The sequence below is a fragment of the Asterias amurensis genome, chromosome 20 (assembly GCF_032118995.1).
Source record: "Asterias amurensis chromosome 20, ASM3211899v1".
Taxonomy (NCBI): domain Eukaryota; kingdom Metazoa; phylum Echinodermata; class Asteroidea; order Forcipulatida; family Asteriidae; genus Asterias; species Asterias amurensis.
In genome coordinates, this window is record NC_092667.1 from 11,080,460 (window position 1) to 11,101,567 (window position 21,108).

Genomic DNA, 21,108 nt, shown 5'->3' on the forward strand with positions numbered 1-21,108 from the left:
ACGTATAACAAATGCTAAATCACCGGCATAAAAGATACTTAGATGTCAACACCCACTACAATGCAAGACTCCCTTTGACTGTCAGTTCCCAACCAGCCTTGGGATAATTACACCAGACCAATTGCAGACGGTCGATTCGATGTCTGAATATCGACAAGACCCCATTGCAACTTACATGATGATTAGAATTGAGTTCCATCCTGTTTCCACCGTGTTGCTTCCTTTTGTAGTACAACAATAAAAAGCGAACTAATTACTACTTCAATTTTGGTTTTTGAAATGTTTCATCAATACCAATACTCGTTGCTGTGGGAAACCGATTGAGACAGAGAGCAACAACAGGAAAGGCCCCACATGTTTCTGGGTTGGTTTGTTGGTAACCTTCACACCACCAGGTGACTTTACGATCACGTAGACAGGTAACCAGCGAAGATGCATCTATAAAAAGGGGAGTCAATTCTGGAAAAACAAATTATAATATTGCTCTGATTTATTCCGCATGGTTTACCCATAGTCTTCGTCGTGGAGGTAAAAAATTAACCATGGTCGCTCTGAGATCACAAAACTATTCTTGGGATTTGGTTGCAACTTTTAAACATCGTACAGCCGTGGACTTTCTACTTCAGGTTCATTTTAGGTCTAAACCTATCGGGCAAAATAGGTTTATTCATACAACAGATGGAATTTGTTTACGGCCGTAAGCGAATTACATATATCTTGTCCGTCAGCTACATGGGGACATGTCATTTAGTTGCAAAACGCACAGAGAAAGGGTTGTGTTTTAACCCTTTTACATTCATTTATATATACATAAACATATTTACATACACTTACATGCATTTACATTCATTTACATACTTACTTACAATTATTATAATATCACTGTCGTTGACTCTCGTTATTTTCTTTTAAAAAAATTGACTTGCGTTTTGATCTCACTGCACGATTTGGTATAATACCTCACCTCATTTTGGACGTCATCAAGTGGTCGAAACGTCTCTTTTTATTAAGCCGGTCTCATCATGTCGCCTTGAATGCCTGCATCAAGCAATGTGTGTCAACTATTATTGCCAGACCTGCAACCAGTCATTCGACAATCTAAGTCGTTGTCTTTTCGTCTTTGAAGTCTTGCTGACTCGCCCCTTCTTATGTCTCGTCACCGAGTGTTTAAGTGCTACCTACCGTGGACCTGATAACAAGAGAGGTCCACACAACAGTGTAAGGACTTGAAACACTATGTGGGCTCAACACGTCCACTCCACACAGTGGTTTTGAGAATGTAAGAGAAAGGGATTTTCCTAAAGTGTGCAGAACAACGGAAGGTCCACAGAGTGTTTGAAACAATGAGCTGCGTGAGTATTTGGTTTCATGTAGACTCTCTATCTCTTGCCCTCGCTGATACAAAGGTAAGTTGTTTTGGGTGTATACACTTAATGATTGGCTTGCATTATTTCATACGAATTCCATTATTTCGTATTTCCGTACTTCTATTGGACACTATTGGTAATTGTCAAATACTAGCCTTCACACTTGGTGTATCTCAACATATGCATAAAATAACAAACCTGTGAAAATTTGAGCTCAATCGGTCATCGAACTTGCGAGATAATAATGAAAGAAAAACACCCTTGTCACACGAAGTTGTGTGCTTTCTGATGCTTGATTTCGAGACCTCAAGTTCTAAACTTGAGGTCTCGAAATCAAATTCGTAGAAAATTACTTCTCTCTCGAAAACTACGTCACTTCAGAGGGAGCTGTTTCTTACAATGTTTTATACTATCAACCTCTCCCCATTACTCGTAACCAAGAAAGGTTTTATGATGATAATTATTTTGAGTAATTACCAATAGTGTCCACTGCCTTTAACATGCTAAAATAACTTTCGACTTTAGATACGAACATTATTTTCGTGAGTTGTTTTACTAATTTCTCAAAAACTACAACACCTCAGCAAGTAATATTTTTGGGAAGCTCTCTACCATCACTATTTGCAAACTGTGTGAGTTTTATGTAAATCTGTGGACATTTTGTTTTGTGTCCCTAAAAAAAGTACCCAGACCCTTTAAAAACCACCACCAGTAGTCCAGCATTCACCTGAAGACGAGCAAAGTATACTGTTCGAAACGTCGAGACCAAACTCAGGCTCTTTTCGGAGCCAACTCTCACACAAAATAGATTTACGCATGGTTGTACCCACAAGTTAACTATGGGTGCGTTCGTTTAGCTTCCCTGGGTCGACCCCGGTGTGTGGCGGGGTTTTTTTCCAGGACGAACGTGGGTTATTATCTGCACACGTTCGTTCTGGGGAAAAAAATGCCACACACCGTGGTCGACCCGAGAAGCTAGACGAACGCACCCTATAGGCGATGTGACCTCTGACGTCACACCAAAACCATAACATGATTCGCGCGCATACCGCCGGGCAAAACCTTTGTGTTTTGGCAGCCAGCTAGAAATTATATGCAGTCTTACCATGACTACGTGTCTTTTTGCCCGGCGAAACATGACGTATACAGTGGGTTTTTTTAACAGAGGGCGGTTTATATGTAAACATAGGTCACATCGTCTGTAGTTTCTTCCTATTTATCCACACCATGCAAAGTTTCAAAGAATACTTACTTAAAATGTTGTTTCTAGCCATGAGTTTTGCCATTAACCATTTTTTTTTTCATAACTTCTCTCAACAAATTTTACTTCTGTATTTTCCTTCTTCACCTTCTTATTATGACTCATTTTTCCTTTCTCTTCGAGTCACTTTCAATCTCCTCAGTCTGCGGTTTTTCTGGTTGTTATTTCATCATCTCATGTGTTGTATAGGCCTATGTTGAAGAGACACAGATTTTGCCTCATTTGTAATTGTGTGAATTGTTTTAGATAGACGTAAAACCGTGGTTGAAGTTGTAAATTTTATCACAACGCAAAATTGGATATATTTTTGTATTATTCCTCTAAATCAAAAAATGCGTCTCAAATGTGTACCACCGATAGTAGACCGTAATTATTATTCACTATACATAATGAAATTATATTGTGTTGTACACTAATTTTTGAATAGGTGAATCTTCTCCAAATGTGATCCAAGTTGACTTTGTTTCATTTTTCTACATTCTCTAATTTAATTCACTGAACCCACTTTCACTCATCCCGGACGCATTTTCTGTTTACACCTCAGCGTGAGGTTTTGTACTGGTATGCTGCCAGTTCATTAATTGAGATGGTTACGTTTTAACAAACGCCGTATGCGCATGTTTTCTATTGGCGGATTATTTCAAAAAGGTAAAGAAAGCCCGAATTCCTCTATAGGTCTATTATTGGGTGCGTTCGTTTAGCTTCCCTGGGTCGACCCCGGTGTGTGGCGGTTTTTTTTCCAGGACAAGTGTGTGCAGATAATTACCCACGTTCGTCCTGGTAAAAAAACCGCCACGCACCGGGGTCGACCCAGGGGAGCTAAACGAACGCACCAATAATAACACCGTTATGCACACCTCCCCATCGGATGATAATTTCATAAATCGTTGCAATGTAGTCTCCTTTCAAGCCGGAAATTGGCAGTACCAGTATAAAACCCATCGCTGCGGTGTAGAAACAACACGCATCCAAGACCCTTTCATACATGTACCCCACACTCTCTTTCCTCCTCTCATACAGACTACTTCCGTCCGTTAAACCCCGCTCAAAGCACCTTCGGAGTGCTCCGTCTACACTGGAGTGCACCCTCATCGAGCGTCTCTGAGATCCACCGGGTCGACAGCCTGATCCAGTGCGGGGACAAGTGCATCAACGACCCGCAGTGCGTGAGCTTCAACTTTGCCGACGACGGTAGCAGATTCAAAAGCTGCGAGCTGATACACACGTATTACCCGCTTCAGCATCTGGAGTATACTCCATCAATTCACTACTTCGTAGACGAAAACTCAAAATATAACTTCAACAAAATTGTTTAAAGGCAAAGTATACGTTTGGTTTTTGGAACCGTTTGATTGTTTCAATCAAAGTGTAAACAAAATAAATGTAGATGATTATAACACTAAAATTTTCCTTTCAAATGTGGCCGCGTTGTTTAGATATTGCTGAAAATGTAAGGCAAATAATGTCTTTTTGGGGGTTGAACAAAAATTGACTAAAGTGGGATTCGAACCAACGACCTCCGGCTTTAGATTAACGTGCCGGCGCTCTACCAACTGAGCTATCTAGCCCTTTGTTGGCGGTGCAAATAATGTCCACATGATGAATAATCGCCAATATAGGAATAATAATAATAACACAGCATTTATAAAGCGCACTTAATCAGTAAAACATTCAAGCGCTGGTCAAAGAACAAGAAGAAAATTTCACTCAATATCTGCATAGGCTAATCTGAAGAGATGGGTTTTGAGAGAATCGTGAGGTGCCATGTATGTCCTTGAGATGTTGAGGCAAAGAGTTCCATCAGAGGCGGGGTGAAATGTTACTGAATACACAGTCTGAGAAGCATAACTGGTAACGCTTCTCAGACTAAAATGTTAAGGCATAAAATTGTCCATCTTTTTACATAACCACATTACTTCGAAGTGAAGTAAAATTCGTTATACTCTCAAACGCTGATGTAGGCTCCTAACCAACCATTGTATTGCCATTAATTTCAAGAGTGGATAACAAACGTATACCTTCCCTTTGTTACAAAAAATATGTCATATATCTTCGCCCCACGTGTTACATTGTAGGGTATTCTTTGAGCACTACTTACAGTGCAAAATTTCATAGAGCTGCTTAAAGACAGTAGACACTTGGTAATATTGTCAAAGACCAGTCTTCTCACTTGGTGTATCTCATCATATACATAAAATAACAAACCTGTGAAATTTGAGCTCAATTCGTCATCCAAGTTGCAAGATAATAATGAAAAAAAAAAAAACCTTGTCACACAAAGTTGTGTGCGTTTAGATGGTTGATTTGGAGACCTCAAGTTCTAAATCTGAGGTCTCGAAATCAAAGTCGTGGAAAATTACTTCTTTCTCGAAAACTATGGCACTTCAGAGGGAGCCGTTTCTCACAATGTTTTATCCATCAACCTCTCTCCATTACTCGTCACCAAGAAAGGTTTTATGTTAATAATTATTTTGAGTAATTACCAATAGTGTCCACTGCCTTTAAGCACAAGAAGTAGCTAAGCACAACAAAAGTATGCCTACAAAAATAAGTTTACCAACCAAAACAGCATGTAACATGTATAAATATGTGACTGGTATCCAACATATTTTTGCTTAGCAGAAACACAATTGTAAGCACTATTTCCTTCTTCGGCATCTCTAAGAAATTGGTCTGGTAAAACGAAAGCTACAAAGGGAACGAACTATTCAATTCGAGACTTGACTTGAGCACAAAAAAAACATTTCGCTTACCTTTTTCATAATTCCAAATGGTCGATGTTTATTTATCTAAACAATCATGCATTTGCGACAGATATTTTACACAACTCATCCCCTAGTTATACAGTGAGATACCAAGTCAATTTATAGTAGGATAATAAGCAAAAAACTATTTTCGATTTGTTAAGTAAAAATAAATATTACGTACATCTATCGTAATCCATGTTTGTTAGCGTGTAGAATTAAGGTGTTTATATACTGTACAACCAAAACCTTTACCTCTGCAAATTCAGTAAAACATATTTAAAAAAAGGTATTATCTCGATAACTTTGCATTGTTAGAAAAGCACCATCTTGCCAACCTTAAATTAAAACCGAGTTGTTCAAGTAACTTATGACGTCACGACAACCATGTTCTTTATCAGGAAAGAAGTTCCTACAAAATTAAACATATATACAATATTTTGGCAATTAAATTAACCAAAAAAACATTGTTGAAACATTTTGAATTGTTTTTCTAAACTGATATACAGCGACTCATTTAGCTTGATCGCATAATCTGCACGCACAGAGTTTTGTCTCTTTCCGGCTCCAAAACGAGAAACGTTACGCAGTTTTTGTGACACAAAGTTCTAATTCTGAGAAGTCAAGTTAAAGACACTGGACACTATTGGTAATTGTCAAAGACTGGCATTCACAGTTGGTGTATCTCAACATACGCATAAAGTAACCAGCCTGTAAAATTGGAAGATGGAAAATGGAAGAAAAAAAAAACACCCTTGTCACACGAAGTTGTGTGCGTTTAGATGGTTGATTTCGAGACCTCAAGTTCTAATTATGAATCAAACTTGGAATCAAACTCGTGGAAAATTACTTCTTTCTCAAAAACTACGATACTTCACAGTGAGCCGTTTCTCACAGTGTTTATACTATCAACAGCTCCACATTACTATCTACCAAGTAAGGTTACCGTTTTATGCTAATAATAAGTGAATAATTACCAATAGTGTCCACCGCCTTTAAGTCTTTGAAGAACACGTGTGAAGAAAAGGTCAAACTACTAAACTGTCCTCACATTAAAATGTGAATAATTAACACCTTTGCAAAGTTGTATCGTTTAACAAAGGTAGCTATAGGCGAGGTCACTACATTTCATAAAACATATTGAATTTAGAGTGTTTTTAAACACCGTTACTTTTATACAATCGTCTACGCGGGTTCCGCGTCTCCCTTGGAAACATTAGAGTTCTGATCCAGTTCGGATTTTGCTCTCCGTCGGTGCATCCTCTGGATGAGAGGTACGAGAAGTAGAAAAAGGGTAGCCATGACATAGAAGGCCCCCGTCATGCAAAACGATGCCGTGTAGGATCCCGTAACGTCACGCAGTAGCCCTGAAATGCAAATTGTAACGTATTAAAGGATTTGGGTACAAAATTTGGGTATCAAAATGTCCATAGATTTACATTAAACTTACAGGGTTTGAAGATGATGATAGTGGAAAGCTTCCCTTCAAATATTACTTACTGAGGTGCTGTAGTTTTTGAGAAATGAGTAAAACTATGTAATGAAAATACGTTTGTAAATGCTTAAAATAATGTTGGTCTCATGAGACCAAAATTATTTTCATGACATTGTTTTGCTCATTACCCCAAAACTACAGCACCTCAGCACGTAATATTTTCAGGGAAGCTTTCTACTATCATTATCTTCAAACTGTGTAAGTTTAGTGTAAATCTGTGGACATTGTGTTTTTTGTCCTACAAAAAGTACAATTGTAACGTATTAAAGGATTTGGGTACAAAATTTGGGTATCAAAATGTCCATAGATTCACGCTTCAGAAAGACCCCGGGGTTTACCGTCTACCCCTTCTCCAGAGCAGGAGTCGCTATTCCCCAATGTATGTCCATTTGCTGGGGCAGACAGAGGGCAGACCGGGGAGGGTTAGTTGTGGTTTTTACCCAAACACCGATGTGTGTTTGCACTGTATACTCAGTACTTCCCTGAGTCCTGTGAACAAAATATCACATGCATTTACTCGGGTGGGGTTCGAACCCACGACCCTTGCAATTCTAGAGCAGTGTCTTACCAACTGGACTACCGAGGTTGCCCGGTAGCTAGAGGCAGTTCGAATCCTATGTTTAGCAGTGGGTATTGTAACGATGTCAATAATAACCACTGCGGCAAGTTGCCAATCATTAAGTCTGTCATAGGTTGTGCTAAAGTTTCCACAATTCAGTCTTTATGATCATCAACCATCACAACGAAACCCAAATATTAGCCCTGTTCACACTGTGTCTCTTATCCCCGGGTACCACAGCCCCGGGACTCTTCCTACCCCACGGTTTTTACCACGGCGCACTTTCACACTGTATCCCTACTTCACGGGGTTCCGGTTGCACGCTTCAGAAAGACCCCGGGGTTTACCGTCTACCCCTTCTCCAGAGCAGGAGTCGCTATTCCCCAATGTATGTCCATTTGCTGGGGCAGACAGAGGGCAGACCGGGGGAGGGGTAAAGCGACCATAGTGTGAAAAGGATGGCCGTTATTCCCGGGGGCAACCCCAGTGAATAGAGTTGTGTGAAAAGGGCAGCTCCGAAGCAGCGGCATAGTGTTACGAGGCCTACTTTGATCACGACGACACGACCCCTTTAAAGGCAGTGGACACTGTTGGTAATTGACAAAGACCTGTCTTCTCACTTGCAGTATCTCAACATATGCACAAAATAACCAACCTGTGAAAATTTGAGCTCAATCGGTTATCGAAGTTGTGAGATAATAATGAAAGAAAAAACACCCTTGTCACACGAAGTTGTGTGCTTTCAGATGCATGATTTCGAGATCTCAAATTCTAAATCTGAGGTCTCGAAATCAAATTCGTTGAAAACTACTCCCTTTTAGAAGGAGCCGTTTCTCACAATGTCTTATACTATCAACCTCTCCCCATTACTCGTTACCAAGCAAGTTTTTATGCTGATAATTATTTTGAGTAATTACCAAGTGTCCACTGCCTTTATTTTCCTAAGGGGCCTAAAGGTTGTTGAGACTGCAGGACTCGCAATCACAAGGTTGTAGGTTCGGATCCTACAAACCTAAACGCTGCTTTTACTTTATAAATTAAATGCAACTCATTATCATGGAAGTTAAATAAATATTTGTATTAGTGAGATTGCCTGTTTCCCCTTGTATGAGTTTGTCGATTCCATTGACAGAAAGATCAAACAAACAAACAGACAGACATACCTTTAAAAAATATGTAGCATCCACCCCTTGCTTACCTGCTGTAAAACCACCCGCAAACACTCCACAGCTATCGAAGAACATGGCCAACCCATAACTCGTAGGCAAGCCTCTTAGACTAACGAGGTCCCTTAAGACGACAGGTACAAGTGGGTACACCGATCCAGAAGAGAACCCAATGGTGAGGGAAGCAACGATAACCCCAACGTACGTGGTAGCGATGGCTTGACCGAACGCACCAATCACACCCAGCACGAGGGCGATGATGTACGCTGTGGTGGCTGACACCAGTCCGCGGTGAATGAAAAACCCGTGGGTTAGTCTGGTGAACGTGGAGCCGGCACCGAGCGACGACAGCGCCATGCCTGCCATCTGGGCGTTCACACCCACAAGGCTCGTGCGGGCAACCACGTGCGACGTCACCGAGTAGAACGCGCAGGCCTGAAAGAAACTCACCGGGCATACAAGCACGACTGCCCCTACGTACAACAGCCAACGGTTGATTCGGACACTAAGGCGGTCTACGGAAAAACGCTTCTTACGTTTTGATTGGTCAGTGTGTGCACTGATCTCCTGTGAGTGGTCAGAAGAAACCCCGTGACCGTTTAATGCCCGAAGCTCTAGCGAGTCTATTGGCTTTATATTTTGTTCACAGCAGTCACCATTGGGTACAACTGCATGAACTTGAACTTCAGTGTGTATTGAAAGACTCTCCGTACTTTTAGTAGTAGCGTCTGGAATATCCAACAATGGACACCTTGATGAAACACAAGGAATGGCTGTACCGTTACAACCACCACTCCCGTTTACATCACTAGTTTCTTCCGCAGAATTCTCAATGACGTCAGAGCTTTCATGGTGTTCATTCTCCTCCCCGGCCTCATTCTCGTCGATTCTCGTGTATCGCGCGAGACGAGTTTGTTCAAGATCATTTAGTTTCTCTAGACGTCTTAAACGTACCGGTCGAAAGAGGGCGGCAGCGGCCACCGTATGCATGGCAACGGCACCCTGTATCAGAAAAGATCCCCGCCATCCATAGGTATCTACCAGATAGTCTAGAAGAGGTGGACAGATGAATATGGCTAAGCCTGGACCACTGAAGGCGAGACCGTTGACTATGGCATAGCGCTTCTTAAAGTAGTGTCCAAGTATCACGGCGGCTGAGACGAAGACTAGACCTGACCCTATACCTGGAATTATAAAAACAAAATTTTTTTTTTTTAGTTTCACAGGCCGGAGTAGCGTCTGTCAGTCCCTAATCTTGAATTGAAGGGGTACAATTAAACATACAACAAGAACTGAAATTAGGCCTACATAATTGTATGTAAAAAATATTTTTAAAAATTTAAAAAAAATTCAGTAACTTGCTGCCATTCATTTTGGAAGCGTTAGTACGGAAGGTGTGATGGTATTGTGTCTTTGATAAACACAAGCAATGAATGCGGCGCATGGTCAGACAATGTCTTAGGAAAACATATTATTTTGGCTTTTGGGAACTCAGCCGACTTTACGCAACTGCGTAAGTCCATCTGCGCAACGTGTATGACGCAAGTTGCGCCATACACGTTGCGAAAGTGGACTTACGCAGTTGCGAAAAGTTTCATGAAATCGGCTGCAGGACTAGAAGCAGAGTTTGTTCTAGCCAGCAACGGCAGCCATTTTGAAAGTTGTTGAAAATCGCTTGTTGTTCTTCCCATTATTTTTCTAAAAGTTAACAATCAGCAATTGACCACCTTTGGTCAGAAAAGCCGTACAATGAATGTTGAATGAAGCAACTAAAACAGCCTACCTGTTATTAGACCTAATGTGATGAAGATGTTGATACTCGATTGAGCGAAGGAACTTGCAATAAATCCACCAGATACAGCGATACCGCCGATGAGGGCAGTCGTACGACAGCCGAACTTCTTTACACACACACTTCCAATTGGACCTGTAGAAGTCAAATCACAGTGGACGTAACTATAATATAAAGGGGACACGTTGCCTCGGGTTGAGCGCTTTGGGGCTATAAAAGACGTCTGTTTTTAAATTAATATGTGTTAAACTTGCATCAGGGATAAATAATATTCATTCTAAGTTATCAATGTACACCGATGTGTGTTAGCACTGTATACTCGGTACCTTCCCGAGTTCTGTAAACAAAATTACAGGCATCTGTTGGTATGACACTGCTCTTGAGTTGCTAATGTCGTGGGTTCGAATCCCACTGCCGAATAATCTGCCTGTGATTTGTTCACAGAACTCGGGTAAGTACTGAGTATATAGTGCTAACATATACATCGGGGTAGATGGGTCAATTCAACTGGACAATTATTTCCATGTACATTTACACAAGTAAAATAAAGAAGGTCTTTTGAACGAATATATCCAAAAATATTGGTAACAGTTTTATTATGAGAGACACTAAAAATGCAGGCAAATAGAGACATATTAAACAGAATTTGTGCAAAATCAGTAGAGTATTTATTGTGTTTGTATTATTTAAAGCTTACAAACGCTTCCTTGTGTCTGACAATTCATACATAATGGTTACCAAGGAATTGATTCAAGATTATCACACACTCACATGTAGCTGACAGCAGCGTTGACCCTGAACTTATAACCCAGCCTAGCTCAGCAGCGCTCATTTCGAACTCGTGCTGGAGGGGGCTGAAGTAGACTCCGCTACATAGCAGTGTACCCATTGTGAGAAACATCTCTGTGAACGCACCCAATGCCACAAGCCATCCCCATCCACCGTCCGGCGGCTCGAAATCAAGGCTAGCAGATGGTTCCCGCAGACGCTGTTGCTTCCCCTGTCTGACCATACTGTTGATTTTGTCAAATCTATGCCTAGTGATATATGAAAAAGTATTTGATTAAAGAATGTCGCCGATCAGATAAAAAGAAAAAATGGCAAATAAATATTGCTGATTAAAATGTATACATCGAAGCTCATAGAGCAAATCGGCTTGGGTGTGCTGAAGCGTATGAAATCTGCAATCAACCAGGCGTACAGCAGGAGACAAATACACCAAGGCAATTCACTCTACAGCATGAATGCAAAATAACAAATGTTGTTTTTTTAACCATCGGTTTGGTTTGAGTTTGGGGCGAAGAGCTTATTCAGTCAAACATGACTTCATTCGTAATATTTGTATTGAGCACATGTTGTGTGTTTTGTTGCGATTAAAGCCATTGGACCCTTTCGGTTCAGAAAAAAATAAAAGTTCACAGATTTACACATAATTTACAGGGTTTACAGAAGGAAATGGTGAATGACTTCTCTTGAAATGTTAGTCCATGAAATGCTTTACTTTTTGAGAAAACGGTAAAACAATATAAATTCTCGTTAGCGAGAATTACGGATTTGTTATAAACACATGTCATGACACGGCGAAACGCGCGAAAACATGAGTGGGTTTTCCCGTTATTTTCTCCCGACTCCGATGTCCGATTGAGCCTAAATTTCCACAGGTTTGTGATTTTATATATAAGTTGTGATACACAAAGTGTGGGCCTTGGCCAATACTGTTTACCGAAAGTGTCCAATGGCTTCAAGTAGACTGCGTTGTAGCGGTTTAACCTTCCACCGTTTGCACAACAAAAATGTGAGATTGAATCTCAACAGATTAAAGAGGTCCTTGAGGGTGAAATATTTGCTTAAAGCCATTGGACCCTTACGGTAAACAGTGTGGTCCAGGCCCACACTTTGTGTACCACAACTTCTACATCAAATAACAAACCTGCGAAAACTTAGGCTCAATCGGTCATTGGAGTCGGGAGAAAACAACGGAAAACCTACCCTTGTTTCCGCGCGTTTCGCCGTGTCGTGACATGTGTTTAAAATAAATCCGTAATTCTCGTTAACGAGAATTTATATTGTTTTGCTGTTTTCTCAAAATGTAAAGCATCTCATTGAATAATATTTCAAGAGAAGTCTTTCACAATTGCCTTCTGTAAACCTTGTAAGTTATTTGTAAATCTGTGAACTTTAATTTTTTTCTGAACCGAAAGGGTCCAATGGCTTTAAAGGCGTGGACTCTATTGGTAATAACTCAAAATCTTTATTAGCATAAACCTTTCTTGGTGACGAGTAATGGGGAGAAGTTGATGGTGTAAAACATTGTGAAAAACGGCTCCCTTTGACGTACCATAGTTTTCGAGAAAAAAGTAATTTTCCACCAATTTGATTTCGAGACCTCAGATTTAGAACTTGAGGTCTTGAAATCAACCATCTAAACGCACACAACTTCGTGAAGCAAGGGTGTTTCTTTCTTTCATTATTTTCTTGCAAGTTCGATGACCGATTGAGCTAAAAATTTCACAGGGTTGTTATTTTATGCATATGTTGAGATACACCAACTGTGAAGGCTAGTATATTTACCAATAGTGTCCACTGCCTTTAATAGGCATGGACACTATTGCTTTACGATACTCAAAATTGTTGTTAGAATTACTTAACGTGCAATGGAGAGCTGTTGGTATAGTCTTAAAACATTGTAAGAAACGGTTCCCTCTGAAGTAATTTCTCACTAAAAGAAAATGATAATGAATTCGAGACCCAAGGCATCTGAAAGACAACTTGTGTGACGACAAGGGTGTTTTTCTTCTATTATTATTATCTCGCAACTTCGACGAGCAATTGAGTTTAAATTTTCACTGGTTTGTTAATATTTTGTGCACATGTTGAGATACACCAAGTGAGAAGACTGGTCTTTGACAATGACCAATGGTGTCCACTGTCCAGTGCCTTAAAAGAGGTCCTTGATGACACAAATAGTTTGCGGATGAAATATTTGCTTAAAGCCATCGGCCCGTACTTCCGCGTTGCATAGCAACATAAGCCTGAACACATAAAGGAACATGACAGAATTTATTTGGTTTTCGGATTTAAAGTAAATTTAATCCCCCATTATTCCCTCTTTAGTTAACTTAATCATGATTACGTATCCACAGCAGTTTAAATAAAAACAAGCCTTGGTGTACTTAAAGGGGAACACTGCCTTCAAATCTAACAAAATATAGCCGTTTCGCAAGTCTCCAGACCTTTTTTTAAAGGCAGTGGACACTATTGGTAATTGTCAAAGACTAGCCTTCACAGTTGGTGTTTCTCAACATATTATGCATAAAATAACAAACCTGTGAAAATTTGAGCTCAATCGGTCATCGAACTTGCGAGATAATAATTAAAGAAAAAAACACCCTTGTCACACGAAGTTCTGTGCGTTTAGATGGTTGATTTCGAGACCTCAAGTTCTTAACTTGAGGTCTTGAAATCAAATTTTTTGAAAATTACTTCTTTCTTCTTTTATACCATCAACCTCTCCCAATTACTCGTCACAAAGAAAGGTTTTATGCTAATAATTATTTTGAGTAATTACCAATAGTATCCACTGCCTTTAAAGACACTGGACAATTTGTAAATACTCAAAATAATTGTTTGCATAAAACCTTACTTGATTACGAGTAATGGGGAGCTGTTGATAGTATAACACGTTTTAAGAAACGGCTCCCCTTAAAGTAACGTAGTTTTCGAGAAAAAAAGTAATTTTCCACGGAATTTTATTTCGAGACCTCAGAATTAGATTTTGAGGTCCCGAAATCAAGCATCTGAAAACACACAACTTCGTGTGCGAGGGTGTTTTTTCTTACAATTTGTAAATACTCAAAACAATTGTTAGCACAAAACCTTACTTGATTTCCGAGTACTAGGGAGCTGTTGATAGTATAACACGTTTAAGAAACGGCTCCCACTGAAGTAACGTAGTTTTCGAGAAAGAAGAAATTTTCCATGAAATTTATTTCGAGACCTCAAAATTAGATTTTGAGGCCCCGAAACCAAGCATTTGAAAACACACAACTTCGTTTGGAAAGGTTTTTTTTTCCTTCCGTTATATTCTCGCAACTTCGATGACCAATTGAGCACAAATTTTCACAGGTTTCTTATTTGTACATATGTTGAGATACACCAAGTGAGAAGACTGGTCTTTGACAATATTACCAAAGGTGTCCAGTTGTTCATGCAGTAAAAGTCTAAAACACACACTCCTCCAGTGTGTTGCAGTTGCAGTTATTAAGTAATTGAATAACAAAGGTGAATGGGCTGTGTGGTCTCAAAACTAGGACCGACCATTCGCACATTGTAATCACTAAATATAAAGTGTCAATAGCTTACCAACAAATATGAAAATCATCAAACAGGCATTCTTAAGAAACGGCTTGTGCTGCAGGCTACTAAATACTATACCGTGGGCACCGCGTTGGGCTTACAGTTTACCGAAGTTACCTGTAGGCCTGCATAGTAAGCGGCCTGCGTGAATAGCGAACTGAATGCATCCAATCCAGCTAAATCGTATAATTGCTTGTGCAGCCAGTGTACTGAATTCATGGCCGAATGGTATAGATGAATAAAGCCGAGCAACAACCAACAGATTAATGCCCAGTTCACCCTACCATTTGATACAACCGTATCACTATCTGTGACCCCTGCGACATTATGGTGATTCACTCTATGGTCTATACACTGCTCACACAAGCTCGACTGGTGTATGGAATTGTACAACAGACGGACTCGGTCTCTGATGACAGTCTACTTCTATATCCATGGTAATACAAGTGACCATGGAGGACGGTTAGGGCAAATACCATACCATCCATACGCAAGGGGTGTCAACAACCGGCAATGCTCCATACGCTAAACCTCCATCGGAGAGTTTAATGTTGCCTTCCTTATAAACTTACCTGAACCATAAGTATTCAAAACAAACCGTGCTCCACTTTCAGATACTGAGTACAGATCAGCCCATTGGTGCTGCTGGTGCCCGTTGAATGCTTGGGTTTCTGTAGGGGGTTGTTTACTGTTGATCCTCAGCAGTACATACTTGAATGAGTGTCCATAAGTTATATCTCCATGCGCTAAAAATAAGCAGTGCGCCGGTTGCTTGTTCGATGCCAAAGATGAACCCTGGACGTAAAGAGAAACGGGACATATGCAGTGATTATGAAGGCCTTCACAGCTAGCTAGAACTCAAATATGAGCATGAACTGGTGTCACACCCATACAACTCAAACTTGTATTTGTATCCCAGTCAATCTCCCGTCTCGGATCATTGAGATTCCCTACGGTAGGATGAAGCATAGCTCTCCTTGACGATCACCCCGGAAGCTGCCATCCGTAAAAGCCTGTTGTATAACGGTCATGGACACCGCCATGCCAATAACATAAACTCACTCAGAATATAACAACACAGCATTGTTATTTCTTAGTTCTCGTTTCTGTGTGATTGTTTTTTTTTGTATAATAGACAACCCACACTCTACCACCAGACACCGTGTGTTTTTACATGCAGATTATACTGGAGAACTAACCAAACATATGTACACACTACTAACTACACCAACTGCTGCATGAGTAAACTTGCAGGCAGCAGAGATAGAGCGACCCGGGACTATCGTGCCTTGACGTCACACTTTGTTGACATACAGCGACCTTTACTACCAACTCGACGTGGGACCGATTTGTTCCGGTAATGGAGGAATGCGCAGGGGCAATTTAGTGCCTTCTTCAATGATTTAAAGGAACTGGACACTATTGGTAACTAGTCAAAATAAATTATACGCATAAAACCTTACTGGGTAAAACGAGTAATGAAGAGCTGTTACAGTACAAAACATTGTGAGAAAAGGCTCCCGCTGATGTAACGTAGTTTTTGAGAAAGAAGTAATTCCTCACTCGAATATTGCATTTGATTTTGAGACCTCAGAATTATAGATTTGGATGTCTCGATATCACGCATCTGAAAGCACGTACACAACATGCGTTTTTTCTTCCATAATTCTCTAGGAACTTCGACGACCAACTGAGCTCAAATGTTCACAGGTTTGTTATTTTATGCTTATGTTGAGATACACCAAGTGAGATACACTGGTCTTTGACAATTACCAAAGGAGTCCATAACACGACTTTAAAAAATCATTTACGCACCAGGGTCTAAGAATGTCATAAGTCAATCAATTCAATTTAATGTACTTAGTTTTCAATGACAAACTCGGCAATACCCAGTAGAACCATTATATCCCTGCGTTGATGGAGCAAAAAATCACCCTTGGGAACTGCATTTATTTATTTGTTTTACTTCAAGGAACATTTAGAAGTAGAAAAAACTCGTCTAAGATCGCAGATTTACGAAAAACTAACACGGTCGAATCATGTCTATAATGATGAAGATAGTAGAAAACATCCCTTGAAATATTTATGTCTGAAATGTCAAATTTGATATCAATAAAATAAAGCTTATTTCCAGTTTATCGCTCAGTGAGCATCTTTAATACTCTTCTCTTTTTTTTTATCGATGTCATGTAAAATGTGTAATCTGTTTTTCACTATTTTCTCGTGACCAAGATGGCTGATCAATCTGAAACTTATACATGTTTGTCAGTTTTTGTTAAATGGTAGATTAGATAATTTAAGTGATTACATTGAGAGCAACCGATGTGTTGTTTCAAAAACCAATTGTGTGGTGTTCTATACGGCCCTGGTTTGGTAAAATGATGTATCTCAAAAAAGCCAATTTCAAGAAAAATAGGTTTCAAGTTGAAATAACTGCCTTTTTATTTCAGAATATTGGATTGTCATTTTTTAATAATAATTTCTAATAGTTGAAAATAAGTTTCAATGTTTTGTTATAAGTTTTTGAACATTATTGAAGAAACTGTGACAGTTTATTCAATGATACATCATTTCACCGAAATAATCCTCACAGGAAAGCGTATGTCGTCAAACTGATGCATAACAATGGTATACTGAAAAGCCTTTGGGATGTTGATTAATTTGCTAAAATGGTGTATGTCAGAGAGATACACCATTTTACCATATGTTTAGTCTGTAAAATAAGTGTAAGTGTGAAATACATCTTTTTTTTGTGAATTAAAGTCACAAACTTTGAGTTGTACAGGTCAACGTACAGTTTGTATCTTCTGAACCAGTCATAGGTTGACGATAAGATTTACTGGGAAATGGCTTTATCTCAAAATTTCAAAAAAAATGACTTACATCGTTTTACCAAAACAAAGCTGCATGGCCCGAAATATTGGCATTGTGTGTTTTTTGTTTGTTTTTTTAATGTTTTTTATATATTATCTTTGTTTTTATCTATGGCATAATGATATGCCTCGGCCAATGTACGAACTGCACATTTTGATGTACAACATCTGGTGACCGTAAATGAACGTCGGGAATAATTACAATAATTATTTTGTCAGTTACAATTCCATGTTCATAATAACTACTATTTTCGAGCAAGTTGCAGTTAGCGCTTATTAAGAAAGAAGGTAACGCCGATTTAAAAAAAAAAAAAAAACATAAGCACATTCGTACGTATAGGCCATTCATCTAGTTAACAAAAATGTAACATTTTTCCAGGTCATTTGCTTAGAATGCAAGAAACTTTGCAGCTGGCTTAGGGACATAGGCCTAATGATAAATTTCACATTGTTATTATGGTCATAATAACCACAGAACTGCACAAAAATAGAGCTTAATAATTAACAGTTAATCGGCTGAACAGGTTTTGAGATGTGAACCATTCCGTTATTACAAAAAAAAGTTTATTAAAAAATTGTAATCAATGTGCAACACTTATTTAACATTTATTTCATATTTTTCCACTACATTTATGATCCATATTGAGTTGTGTACAAATTATGCATGGGAAACTTCAATCTTGTGTGGATGTGTTTTTTCTTTTAAATGCAGTGCACCGTGTATCACTAGAGGGGCGTGTGTATGTACACGATCGTGTATGTACTTATCGTGTACGTACATGAACATGTATTCATGTACACGATAAGTCGCAGTGGACAGTGGACACTATTGGTATTTGTCATAGACTAGTCTTCACAGTTGGTGTATCTCAACATATGCATAAAATTACAAACCTTTGAAAATTTGAGCTCAATCGGTCATCGAACTTGCGAGATAATAATGAAAGAAAAAATACCCTTGTCACACGAATTTGTGTGCGTTTAGATAGTTGATTTCGAGACCTCAAGTTCTAAACTTGAGGTCTCGAAATCAAATTCGTGGAAAATTACTTCTTTCTCGAAAACTATGGCACTTCAGAGGGAGCTGTTTCTACCAATGTTTTATACCATCAACCTCTCCCAATTACTCGTCACCAAGAAAGGTTTTATGCTAATCGTTATTTTGAGTAATTACCAATAGTGTCCACTGCCTTTAAGTATTCATTAGATGGCTACTTTACAAAAAACAATCTTGTGCAAACCTGCTGTTGTAACTTTGTTGCTAGACTTTTCCAATGGTTAAGTTGATCTCATTGCGAGTAAAACTTCTCTGTAGTGACTTGTGACTCAGTTGAAATATCCTTCTTCCCGCGATCGAGCACTGACTGCCGCAAGAGAAACCACCAAAACGGTGTAAAACTGTGCTGAAATTCAAACAGTCCTATAACCTTCTTATCTTCACATATTCACACAAAAAAAAACTCTCCAGTTCACAAACCTCTCCCACAAACAACCAGAGAATGGACAAACAACAGCCATTCAGCTCCGTCAACACAATGTTCAGCAGTCATTATTTAACTCTGGATGTGAATTTTATGGGCACACTATCGAGGTCCTTTTTAAATCTCCGCTGGTGTGTGAACGAATGTGTCTTCTAGAATCTTACAAAAGAGGTTTTCCTACGCAAACCATTATCGGTGTCACCGTCATGGGTCGAGAGGTCCACTATTCTGTCTTGTGGAGAACTTCTTTGTCCATACTGTTGCGTAAGGGCGGGTTGTTGTTTAACATCAACCATGGAGACAGACGACCACTCTAGGTAACAACAAATATCATTATGTAACTGGAAGAGTTCATTATTGGTGTTTGAAGCTGTGCACGGTGTGAACAAAATAAGAAGTTACTCTAAATACTAAATAGTAAACTTGCGGGTACAACCATGTGTAAGATCTCTTTTGATGGCGTGTAAAGGAGTCTGAAAAAAGCCCGTGTAGTCTCGACGTTTCGAACAGTACTCTGCTCGTCTTCAATTTCGACGGTTCGAAGACGAGCAGAGTAAACTGCTCGAAATGTCGAAACTGTAGGCGGGCAGAGGAGGCTGTTCGAAACGTCGAGACAAACACCGGCTCTTGTCAGAGCCAAACACTTGAAAGCCATTAAAAGAGATATACTGAAGGTAACCGCAAGTTTGCTATTTAGTATTTACTGGAATAGTTACTGAATTTTCTTTAAGAGGGATGTTGCCCCGACCACGGATCGGTTCCCACTGAATCACTGAATCTCAAAAACAGCTCCCTATGAACAAAAACCCTGACATGCGCAGTCCAGATTTGGTGGCTCGTTGACAGCCGTGTTGGATGATTCAACGTGAGGATGTTTTCTTTACCGGACGTTTCCGTCACTACGCGTACGCAGACTTTGATGGAGACGTAGAAGTTTTTTTGGTCTTATTATGATCTTCCAAGAATGTGTGTCACTCACGCAGTGCGACTGGTAGTCTCAGTAAATAATTATTGTCGTGATACATACTGCAGAAGACTTTCCTTGAAGATTCATACAGGGTGCGTTCGTTTAGCTTCCCTGGGTCCAGCCCCCCCCCCCCCGCGGTGCTCACTCGGGGGAGCCCCTGACAAGAGCTAAACGAACGACCGTTCACCGCTCTCGTAGTGACGTCATGTACCTGGGGCTAGCCCCCAAGTGACCAGCTCCAAAAGCAGGGTACTGCGGGCTGACCCGGGTGAGCCCCTGGAATGACGTCAAAGCTATTCGAACGCACTTGGGCAGACCAGGGTCGACCCAGGGAAGCTACACGAACGCACCCATAGAAACTCACGCCCCGTTGAAAAACGCCACATCATGTATATCGTATGGTGTGTCCCGCTGTGTACATTGTTATTTTGGTGTAACTTTTACCAACATAGTGACACCACAGGCATATAACTCTGGTTGGATTTGAACCCACGACCTTGTCATTCTACAGCAGAAGTCTCATAAAAAAGACTGTAAACGGGGCAATGGAATCCGGTATTTTAGCAGCAGGCACTATACAACAATGTAATTTTCTTCTTTTTTTCAAAGTGAGACCTTAAGCAACTCATACAATTAGGACAATTAACTTGTGCTTTAAAGACAATGGACACTATTAATTGGTATAATTACTCAAAATAATTATTACCACAAAACCTTACTTGGTAACGAGTAATGAGTAGACGTTGATAGTATAAAACTTTGTGAGAAATGGCTCCCTCTGAAGTAACGTCACGGTTTTCGAGAAAGAAGTAATTTTCCACGAATTTGATTTCGAGACCTCAGAATTAGATTTTGAAGTCTCGAAATCAGGCATCTTAAAGCACACCACTTCGTGTGACAAGGGCGTTTTTTCTTTCATTATTATCTCGCAACTTCGACGACCGATTGAGCTGAAACTGTCACAGGTTTGTTAATAAATGCATATGTTGAGATACACCGAGTGAGAAGACAGATCTTTGACAACTACCAATAGTGTCCACTGTCTTA

General features: G+C 39.8%; 1 protein-coding gene across 2 annotated transcripts; it reads right to left on the reverse strand.

Annotated features, from left to right (window-relative positions):
- Positions 1-5,155: 5,155 nt before the first annotated feature.
- LOC139952602 (monocarboxylate transporter 13-like) lies at positions 5,156-19,390 on the reverse strand. 2 transcript variants are annotated; one of them, XM_071951789.1, is made up of 6 exons: positions 18,855-19,390; positions 15,313-15,535; positions 11,156-11,421; positions 10,376-10,519; positions 8,625-9,776; positions 5,156-6,739 (listed from the first exon to the last, which is right to left on the reverse strand). In XM_071951789.1, the coding sequence occupies exons 3-6, from the start codon at positions 11,394-11,396 to the stop codon at positions 6,558-6,560; spliced, it is 1,719 nt and encodes a 572-aa protein (XP_071807890.1). In that variant the 5' UTR covers positions 11,397-11,421; positions 15,313-15,535; positions 18,855-19,390; the 3' UTR covers positions 5,156-6,557. The 2 variants fall into 2 exon arrangements, with proteins under 2 accessions (XP_071807890.1, XP_071807891.1); XM_071951790.1 differs by lacking the exon at positions 18,855-19,390 and adding an exon at positions 15,940-16,141.
- Positions 19,391-21,108: the final 1,718 nt, after the last annotated feature.